The 11,638-nt window shown below is 29.5% G+C and overlaps 1 protein-coding gene across 2 annotated transcripts in view; it reads right to left on the bottom strand.

Moving 5' to 3' along the window:
* Positions 1-331: 331 nt before the first annotated feature.
* Positions 332-11,638, bottom strand: part of LOC107449775 (uncharacterized) — a 112,713-nt gene continuing 101,406 nt past the window's right edge. Inside the window, exons 9-14 of one of the 2 annotated variants that reach the window (XM_016065424.4) lie at positions 9,286-9,402; positions 8,057-8,197; positions 6,061-6,087; positions 4,049-4,093; positions 2,357-2,425; positions 332-1,765 (exon numbers count right to left, since the gene is read on the bottom strand). In XM_016065424.4, coding sequence (XP_015920910.1) covers positions 815-1,765; positions 2,357-2,425; positions 4,049-4,093; positions 6,061-6,087; positions 8,057-8,197; positions 9,286-9,402 — 1,350 coding nt within the window. In that variant the 3' untranslated portion in view covers positions 332-814. The remainder of the gene's footprint in view (positions 1,766-2,356; positions 2,426-4,048; positions 4,094-6,060; positions 6,088-8,056; positions 8,198-9,285; positions 9,403-11,638) is intronic. The other variant, XM_016065433.5, reaches the window with a different exon arrangement.

Below are 11,638 nucleotides of genomic sequence, written 5' to 3'. Positions count from 1 at the left end.
ATTATTATTTTTAAAGGAGGAGTAATTTTAAAATGGCTGTAAGTCACAGCAAGAAATAAAGATTTTAAATTCTGTCTTCTTATTTATGGAAACTTAACATTGCAACAAACGGCAAATTTTTTAAAAGTTTATTATGCTCTTCTAAAATATGCTGACAGTTACTTAGACAAAAAAATTCTTCAGTGCTTGAATAAAGTGAAATTTGTAGAGTTAATATGAAGGTTTTAATAGTGACTGGACTCCATCTTCTTACTGAAAAAAGGGAATTTGCCTCACTTTCGGGTTCATACAAGTAACCTCTATATTATTTTAAAACTAGTAACTCTCCTTATTTTTTTTCCCTTCCTGCCAAATGCAAAACAGAGGAAACGACAAAATAGGCATGCACTCACTAGACTTTAAGGATCTCTGTATTTTAAAATGAACAAAAGTAGAGCTGTCCTACGATTCTAACAAGGTCCTCAAATAATAACTAGTGACCTATCCTATTTTTTTTTTGTGAGCAGTGTGTGATTCGGCTGAGTAACCATGCATATTAGAAAAATATTTTAATCGAATAGGTATAGCTCGTTTGTAATCTGAACCCTCTATGTCTCTGTAGAGGAACTTTCTTCAACAAAACTCTCCACTCAGAGTGGAAGATGTTCCAACCTAACAGATTTATCAACTCAACTTTGCCAGGTCTGGACAAGTTTCTGATGGGCTGAGCTCAGAAGTTTGCCAGGCCTGAGAGACCCAACATTTTGCAATATGAATAAGGCTATCAACAATGCATAGTTATTTACACTATCTCTTTTACATAAGACGCGAAATATTATATCCAACCGCTTATTTGTTTTACAGCTTTTGTGATCTCCCTATGAACTAGAGCACTTATTGTTCCACCAGACGCTGCCACCGAAACTCCACAACTGTAATCAGGTGGTGGTATCTGAGGTATTTTGTCCGAAGAACCGTTACTCATACCAGAATACAAATCACAGTTACTGTGACCCTTTTTTAAAAAGTTACTTTTATAGGCAACTGGTAGTTGATAAGAAGGGATAATAGTGGGTGATCTTCCGGTTGACAGTTTATTAGATTTTCCGTTTGATTCATTAACTGGAAGACAGCTGCTTTGCCTGCCTAGTAGTTCGTTATTAAAGTTGTTGTTTCTTTTAACCATGAAAAAGTTCGTCGAATCTACTACTTTCGTCTCCCCTTCCATCAATTTTCTTGTTCTTGCCTCGTTTGTTTCCCGTCTATCCTCTGAACGACTCCGTTGCGCCATTTTACGATTTGTTTTTAAGGTTGGATATCGAAAAGGAATAATGGTCACATTGTCGTCTTTCAGTCGTGAGGTAACTCGACTTGCACGAACCTCTGGAGGAGGTTCGGGTATAACTGGGTAGCTCCAATTTATCCCCGAATCTGATTCGGATTCACTGAGAGCAGAATCGGCTGATTCTTTGTCTGAGTTCGACGTTTTAGACCCAAAACCGGTTGAGGTACTTGATGTTTTCGTTTGAAAACAATTTTTTTTCAGAGTCAAAGAATTGTTGGAAGAATTTGATTTGGTGCTAAGATTCGGTGAATATTTGGTTGAATCTTCGTAGCAGGAACTGTCTGATCTAAAGCCAACTGGAGGCCGAATTGTGGGAACGTCTATAAAGATTTCTTCAGTCCCCAACTGACCACTGTCTCCAGAAAGAACGGGATCATCTTCATCGATGAGAAAATGATTTTTGATATCAAGAATGCTAATTTGATTCAACTCTTCATCAGGCTGAAAATTAATATAAGCTGTAATTAGAAAATATTTTAAATCGAAATTCTATTGAAAATATTTAAAATAAATTAAAAGGATATTTCTCTAGGTAATAAAGTTTGTCGTGAAATTAAATCGAAATGCTATCTCCCAAGAAAAATGAATCTTCCTGTTCCATAAGAAAGTGACTTTTGATATTAGGAATGATAATTTGATTGAGATCTTCAAGTAGCAGAAAGTTAAAATTAATAAAATATATTGTTTAAAAATGTTTTTAGAAGGAAATTCCGATTAAAAATTTATTGTTTAATATAAGTAAAAATGATGTTTTTAGGTATTGAATGTATAGCGTGAAATAAAATTGAATTGCAATTATAATTGTAACACTATCTCTCGTAAAAAATAATTCTTCTTCAATGAGAAATTACATCCAAAATATTATAATGAGTCAATTTTTTATCTGACTAAAATTTAAATATATCACTAAAAATGTATTTAAAATAATCTGAAAATTCTTAATTTTAACTAAAATGATATCTCTAAGTTTGTACCAATGCACATAAAAAAAAAATATAGAATGGAATGCTATTGTTTTCCTAGAGAACTTACTTTTGGCTTCTTCATTTCTGATTTGAGAGTTGTTACTTCTTCATTTAAATCTTCACATTTCTCTTTCAACTGAAACACGAAAAAAAAAAGGATTATATTAATTTTAGCTATATATGTTTAGCACTAAGCGCTGTGTTCATTCAATACAAATTATGAAACATATTTATCAGGACTAGTACGCATCTGTAAAAATGTAAAAAAAGTGGCAGTAATTTTGAGATGAAAACTTACATTGTTTAATATTTTTCTCTAGCAGAATATTTTACTAACTTTAAGTAAATATATCGAGATCCGAAGTAAAAGGATTTTAATTCTAAAGTGCAACCTGATTCTAAGAAATTTTTGGCATTTTTAGAACAAAATGTATACTAATTTTTTTGTTTTACGTACACGCAAATCCTGTTGTTCTGACTACAAAGAAACTGTTTTACTCTATAATTATATCTGAAATTTAATTAAAAATTTTATACGTGAGTAAATATAATGTTAAATAAGTAAGCGAAATTATTATACATTTGATTGCTCGTGTATACAGAATGAAATTTATTTCTAGCAGACGAACTGAAAACAAAGTTAAAATTTTATATTTCATGAACTGAATCAATTAATGGATACTTTACGTAGATTTGGTGTCCTTTGGTTGGTAAAAATACGAAGCGAAACGTAGTTTGATACAGTTAACACGATTTTGCGGCGAAGTCTGTAAAAAAATTCTCGAAGTGAAGTTTTTCTTTTTCTTCTTTTTTTAACCCCTATTTTTTCATTTTTAAACCATTTTTTTTAAATTCTTTTTTTTAACCTCTAACGATTTTGAAGCTGCTTGTCATGAATGTCTAACTACATCAGATACAAGAGCTTGTAATCCTGTATTACATGAATTTGCCTGTAAGCGGTTCTTCTTCGTAAGCACTACAGCCGGTTACCGACCGAGCCCGTCTCAGTCAATTTACCCCATCTAGTACTATATTCGATGCTATATTTCTCCATCTGTCCTTTAACCACTTCTCTACTCTATCTAAATCATCTTTTTCTAGGTCTTCCTTCTGTCGTATGGAAAGTAATTTTTGAACAGGATTTTCATCTCTACATTGAAATACATGTCCTAGCCACCTTATTTGCGAAGCCTCGATCACTTCTACTATGTTAGGTTCTTTGAATTTTGATTGTAATTCATGGTGGTAACGAATTCTCCAGTTTCTGTTCTCTCTTACTGCCCCAAAAAATTTTCTTACTATTTTTCGCTCAAAAGTCATCAGTTTTTCTTCGCCTGCTTTATTAATTGCCCAACATAAAACTATTGGTCTCACTAGTATCTTGTACAACTGTATTTTTTGTTTGTTTCACAACTTATTAATTTAGATTTGAACTGGTTTCTCAATCATTGATCACATCTGTGAGCCATGTTGATTCTATTTTTGATTTCAACTTTTTCGTCATTATTATTATTTGCAATTGCGAAGTATTTAAATTGAGCTACTTTTTCAAACTCATATGCATTAATTTTTAGTGGTTGCAGATTTATGATTCTTTAAGCACTTAATATCTAATAAAATAAGTTATAGACATAAGTTAGCTTTGGGACTCAATGCATTTCATACGCTGTAGCGTCCTAATTAAGTTTACACCAAAGCGCGTGAACAAAAAACAAATTGCTAGACGATTTAAAAAACAGTTGCTAGAGCTATTTCTTACCTCCAATTCAATTTGCATCAAGTTAATTTTGTCCTCTTCTAATTTCTGAAAATAGAAATATTTCATTAAATTAGAACATCAAGTAATTGTGACAAAAATTAATAATAAAAAATAACAAAATTAATAACATGTTTCTACAGAAAATATATCTGATATGACTCAACCCTCTGTCCGTATACTAAATTACATGTTATTTAAATACGCATTTAGATTATAATGAATGATATATATTGATTTGGTGAACACATTTTCAATTAATTTTTACGGTGAGCAGAAAAAAATGTCACTCGGAATAATTTTTGATCTAATAATCGTATTTCCACGTTGTTAAACGCAAAACATATCTGATAGCGTCTTAAATGCACTAAGCAATTTGTGATTCCTAGAAATCCGTTATATATATATTATGGAAAAATAAGTTTTGTACCTGATTTATGACCTTAAGTGCTTAAGTGGGCATTCAAATTGTAACGATTGCATATGAGTAGAAATCTGATAGTTTGAACAAATTTATTATGTATCTTGGTAGGTTTCTATTGTGCTCACTGGAGATTTACCACTCGACAACGTTTTTAAAAAAATAGATTGCATTTTTTCAGTATAAAAGCAAGTCTACTTAGCTAAATAATTAATACATCAATTATGCAAATCAAAAATGTTAATTACAAATTACTACCACCTTCTTTTTCTTTTTTTTTTAAACTTGTGAAATATTTAGATCAGAAGATCAACATAGTAATGAGCAAAATTATTTTTTTTTTTTAATATTAATCGTACAGGTCATAACCCAAGCTAAAAACATTTAATGAAATTTTACGCGAAGATTCTCATAGCATTTAATTTACACTAAATAGCAATACTTTAATTGCGACTTATTTGTACAGTACAGAGTGGTCCCGAATTCATGGTACAAACTTTAAGGCTAGATATAGAACATTCTAAAAATCAATTATTGTATAGAAATGTATGAGTGCAAGTGACGCAGTGAGGCGCAAACATTAGAAATTTAAAAAAAAGAGAAATGGAGTTATCGGTTGGTTGTGTTGCCGGTAGAGGGCAGTAGATGTCTAGCCGCCGTTCAACATGAACTTTAGTCGACTTTACTTAAGTCGAAAAAGTAGACATGCATTACATGTACGACCGCGCAAATGGTAACGGCAGATCTGCTTTACGAATGTAGCACGCGCAGTTTCCTGATCAACGAATGTCGGATCACAGAATTTTTCAGGAATTGCATCGTCAACTTCGTGAAACAGGTTCATGCGACGTCGTCTACGAAGAGCTGTACGCAGTTCAAGCCTGGAAGAAAGCATCTTGAACATTGTGGCTGATAGACCCGAGTCAAGTACAAGAGCTGTTGCTCATGACGTAGGTGTGAGTCATCAGACCGTTTGTACAGTCTTAAACGAAAATGCATTTAAACGTTGCTTTTATATTCGAACTTAAACGTTGCTCGAATATCCGAAGCAGCTGCAGGTGTGCGTGAAATACAATATTTGAAAGTGTACGCCAATCACTCCACCGACACTGTCAAGCATGTATCGCTACTGGTGGACGAGATTTTGAACAGTAAACATTACACCTGTCCACGACGCTTTCCATAGACACTTTTCTCTTTCGTTTCTTATTTTTTGTGTTTGCGCCTCACCACGTCACTTGCTCCCATACATTCAATAATTGATTGTTACAATGCCCTGCATAAAGTTTGCACCATGAATTCGGAACCACCCTGCATATTATGATACAAAATCTGTAATTACATTGTTTTATGAATGTTAAGATACGCTTCACTATGCATTTGAACAATTCTGTAGTAATTTATGCAAAAACTAAAATTATTACCGCAAAAAATAAACTTATTTTTTTATAAAATTTTTATTGTATTCATTTTAACGAAAAATCTATGGTCGTAATTTCCAAATTGTCCTAATAAAAAACTATCATCGTGATAAATACCTTAAAAATAGATACCAGTAATATTTAAAGTAGAAGGATAATAAAAATCTATTTACTTGTAGGGCTTGACGAAGAAGTTGCACCTGAAAAAAGAATGATAAAATATAGCTAAATGAAAAAAACTATTAGAATGAGCCTTAACTAACTTCCTTTACTTTCTATTGTTTTCAACCGAGTTTTAAGAAAAAAAATTTCTAGCTATATAGCCTTAAATTAAATCTACAGTTAACACGTAGTTAACACGTATTTTGATTGTATTGTTTATTTGATGGAAATTCATTAATAATATTTTCTGTGTTGTGGCGCTTTAACCCAATGAAATTAGCATTTGATCATTTAAATTAAATCACTTTTTTTTTTATTTGACTTGCATTACTTTACGTTACATTTACATTACTTAACGTTAGATTTTGTTTTGCTACTCAAAAGAAATTTGAGATTACTAAGGGGAATAGAAAAAAGAACAGGGAATGCACTGTAAAATAAATAAAATTAAACATTCGATAATTAGTTCAAGAATTATTAACTGTTGAAATAGTAGAAAAAAGTACCATGTGTGCCGCTCTACAGGCCGCAGTGATATTTCGTGTGCTGAAAGGACCCTTTTAGTTTAGGAGCTTTTTTCGAAATTTTAATTTGTTTGAAGATTATTGGTATTGGAAACTCCTATTTTAGTAATCAAATATGTAAATAGTTTTAAATAATTCAAAATTTTTTAATACTTTTAAAATATTTTCAAAATTTCATGTGACTCATTGATTAATAAACAACAAATAAAAAAATTAATTTAAATTTGACAAATCCAAACGTTACAGCTATTAGTATAAAAATCAATACACTGCATTAATTGCTTTTTATTCATGTAGTTTTAAATATTCTAAAAAATATACTCAGTTTTTAAAATAAAAATTATGATTTAAATAAATATGCTTATTTTTAAAATAAAAATTATAGTTTTTGTACAACAAAACAACACAAGTAAATAACAAAATAAGCACAAGTTATCTTATACATTTTATTTTATAAAATATTCGAATTTGCGCTCAACCATATAACTTATAATCTTTTTTAAAAAATAAGTCAAGGACTATTATTTTATGTAGAGTAGAAATAATAAATATTTAAAGATGACTTTACTGTATCCTTATGAATTAATTTGAAAACATTTACGATAAATAAAAATATAACAGTATAATTAAGTCAATACTTGGTGAATAATTAAGTCACGCACGCACAACCATGTTCGCTGTTATACATTTTTTCAAGTTCACTAAGTCTAGATAAGCAACACACGATGTAAATATAGTTTAGGTTTACCTTATCCATGTTACTTATTTTGTTTTGCTCCTAATTCACGATTGAGTGCATTTTAAAAGAAGCGTCTTTTTTTATAAACGATGTTATTTAAATTTATTATAAGTAAAAAAAATATATCACAAAGGAAGGAAAAAGAAAAGAAGGAAAAGAAGAAAAAAAATATTGTGGGTGAATAAAAAAAAAATTATAAATATAAAGGAATAGATAGTATAAATAAAGTAAAACAAATGGAAAAGAGCTGCAATTAATATCATAATTAATAAAGATTATTGATCCATCATAGAGACATGAATCGAGTATCTAAAAAAATTAAAACAAAAGTTTGCAAAAAAAAGTAAAAAGAGTGGTTTAATTTATTTCTCATGAGTACCTCTGTGCTAGGTTAAATTTTCTGTTAGGGTTTTAAATAACTTCATTAAAATATAATTTTAATACTATACAACGATAATTTTAATTAATCAATTTCATTATGTCATATGAAATATTTAAAAATTAATATCATCTTTTAATTATTTTTTTACTTAGTGAAAAATTTTTTTTTGATAATGATCTTTAAAAGTACCATACGGAAAAAAAACCACTTCATTTTTCACCCAAAATCAGTTTCAGTCTTCATATAATAAATGTTAACTAATATTTATTAATAGGTTTAAATCTCAATTTATTTATTTAAAACTACTCTCAAAAATAATGGTGCATGCAAAAATATTCTCGTATGAAAGAAAAGATGTTTACTTCTTTTTGTAACCTCTCGTTCTCGGTCTCTAGATTTTGTTTACCACCCGTGACAGTTTCCATATCCAGATAAGACTTCTTCCATACTTCAAGTTCTGTCCAGACAGGATCAGTACAAGGAATACAGCGATTCCGTAATTCCTTTGGAAAAAAAATCAAAAGTATTTAATGACAAAAATGACGTTAATTAAAGTGAACTTTTTTGTTTAAATTGTGAACAGTCTTAAATGAATTAAAATGTATAGCAAAAATTGTAAAAAAGTGGCAATTATCCAGTATAACCACAGCTTACTATCGTCTTCTGAATTCCATAATCAATTCGTGTATGAAATGTGAATTTCCTTCTATAATCTAAATAGTATTTGAGTTGAGACGCAAGTTGCTATTTGAATTCGGAATAACAAACAAAAACAAATTCATCAATGAGAATGGTTCTATTGTTTTTCATAACGTTCTTCGCAACGTTCATAAAACTTTTCTTTCCCTCGTTGCAAGATGTATTTTGGAAAAATCGGAGCTGAAAAACCATGTACAAAAACAAGAATAAATCATTGTGTACCAAATCAGAGCTTTACAGGATGATCAACAATTCTAATCTTGAAGTATATAATTAATTGTGTAACTGTCTTCGCAGAGTATATAAAAATCAAGATTTTATGTTTTCTATAAGAAATATTCGTGATTTAATGCATGCTAGAACATTTAATATTAAAAACTGAAATTATTAAGAATTTTTGAATGTTTAACCATTGAGTAGTTTTGCATTTATGACATAATTTTAGCTACCTACATTTTTACAATTGGAACTGATATATACTTTCTCAAAATGTGACATCAATTGTTTTTGAGCTAAACGTCATATATTAAAATTAGCTTTGTAAATTTTCTATAACTTACAATGTGCAGATATGTACAATATTTACGATGTGTACATTATTTTGTAACCAAAAAAATCTCCTTAATTTCATTCAAAGATATTACTTTAAAACTTTTTATGTATATAAAAAAAAACCGTTTCATGAGCGATGTTATTTTAGTTCTCTATTTTAGACTTTCTTTATTGAATGAAATAAACTATGTTATAGATGCTTTTTGGGATTAAAAATAAAATATTTAAAATATAATTATTAATACATTAATTCATTTCTTTTAATGTCAAGAAACTTTTATAATAATTATCAATATAAATTTGCATAATTAAATAATTTTGAAAAAAGGCAATATCTTACGGCTTCTAAGGCGTTTAAATCCAATCCAGCATCTTCCAGTTCACACTGAAGACGTATTCGATCTGCAGGTCTAGGGCTTGTTTTCAGCAAGGTATTCAGGAACTTCAGTGCCGTGCTCTATAAGTTATAAGATTCAAATTATCATTGAATTTCAAGTAATTATATAATCATCAATAATCCATTGAATTTTAAATAAATAATTAACTCGCTAAATTTCGTAGAATGTTTTATTTGTATGTTTAAACAAATTTAGTTTAATAAATATTACGCTTAGTTTATTAAATATAACACTCAGCAGAAAATGTTACCATTCTTAGAAAACTATTTTACATTACCGCAAACATAAAGTACACTAAAGTAAATTATTGTAGAATCCAATCAGTTTAGACAGAACCTTAGAGCAACGATCAACTTAATTGATTAGGAATTGAGTTACTTACTCATCTTGTACGCTGTAAAAAAATTCTGGTTCATATTACGGTAAAAAGTAGTGGCAGCCTGAAAGCAGTATCCTTAAAATCCATTTTGCCAAAAAATTCGTTTTTACCATAAAATGTTTCACATATGTTCACAAATGTTCATAATTTTTACAGTAATAATTTTATTATTGTGAGTTAACAGTTACGATACATCAGATAAGTTTATTGTGTGGTACATCAGATAAATTTATTGATAAAAATTACGGTACATCTGATTTTTTGTTCCGTAAAATTTTACGATAAAAAATACAGGCACCCTGAGTGCCGGTACTTTTTACCGTATTTTGATCCTACTTTTTACCGTAATTATTATATTTTTTTATTATGTACAGTGTGCAAAAAAAGAAAAAAAAAACGGACCACAAAGAATTACTTTTGATTTAATGATCGGATTTTCACGTTCTGTGACTCAATCTTAATGGCTCGAGAATATGACAGTGCAGACGATATTTTAAGTTACGAAATCAGACACAAAAAAGTATTTTTTCTGAGTAAACATACCCTTTTTTCGATGGATTCGGATTTCTGACCCCCCCAAAATATAGGAGGTAGCCGCAATCTGGGAAGTATGGTCCCAATAGTTAGGTTAGGAGAGCGTTCCAAAGTTTGAACTCCTTAATGTTAATTTTTACTTTTTACGTATTTCGCTGTATCTCGAGAACTAGTAAAGCGAATTGAAAAATTTTTAAACTCAAATATAAATTTTCGTTCATCCAAAGATAACTCTCTGCACAAAATAACTTTTAGTAAATATTTATTATTCTTTATTATTTCATTTAAGAATGGTCGAAAATTTTTTGAATAGTAAGGTATACTATTTTTTGCGTCATTTTAAAGAATGTAGCAAAATACAAAATTTGAGCGAAATCGGTCGAATAATTCCTAAGAAATCGAATTTTAAGAATCTGACTTTTTTGAAATTTAATTTCTCAGAAACTGTTCGACCTATTTCCCTCAAATTTTATAATTTGCCATATAAAATTACAATCTTTAAAATGATGCAAAAAATTGAATACCTTACAATTCAAATTTTTTTCGGCCATAAAATGATAATAAATATTTATTAAAAGTTATTTTTTTGCATGGAATTATCTTTGGATAAACGAATTTTATAAATGAGTGTAATTTTTTTTTAATTTACTTAAAAATTTCTCATGATATAACGAAATCCGCAAAAAGTAAAATCAACATCCAAACTTTGAAGCGCTGTCCTGACCAACTAATGGGACCCTACGTCCTATATTTTTGGGGTCAGAAATCCAAACTCGCCGAAAAAAAGTATGTTTATTCAAAGAAAATACGTTTTTGTGTCTGATTTCGTAACTTAAAATAGTGTCTGCACTTATTAATTAGCATATTTGAGGTCACCCCCACGAGCCATTAAGATTGAGTCCTAGAACGTTTTTTTTTTTGTGTGGATCAAATATTGCACTGCGCTGTTTAAAATTTTGGACCATAAAATCGTTTAAAACTTGCTGCAATTTCAAGAAGTGGTCAAGTTGAACCATGTTATCGTTAAATTTAATCCTTTGTTAACTTGATTATTTGATGCTGTGGTTCAACATGAACGGAAACACAGTTAAAATTAACCTGTCTTAAAGTTGTAACGAAATGGAATGGTGATATGTAGTTCAAAGAATCGTTATTTGTTCAGCGTTGAACCCATTTCTCAAAGAAAGAATATGCGTTTTATTTTAAGAATTATTTGAGTTTTATTGTGATTTATATCAGAAAAGATCACCCTATTTAAAAATTCAAATGATTCCATTTAAGATTAATTGAAAATTCAACCAAATTAAAATTATGTAATATTTATCCTAATGAGTCTATTCATTTTTCTCCAATAAAATATTTTTATGTATATTTATAGTTCC

The sequence above is a fragment of the Parasteatoda tepidariorum genome, chromosome 3, assembly GCF_982258835.1.
Source record: "Parasteatoda tepidariorum strain Cologne lab strain chromosome 3, Ptep-v5.0, whole genome shotgun sequence".
In the NCBI taxonomy this organism is placed as follows: domain Eukaryota; kingdom Metazoa; phylum Arthropoda; class Arachnida; order Araneae; family Theridiidae; genus Parasteatoda; species Parasteatoda tepidariorum.
This window is presented reverse-complemented; position numbering and strand designations above follow the sequence as displayed.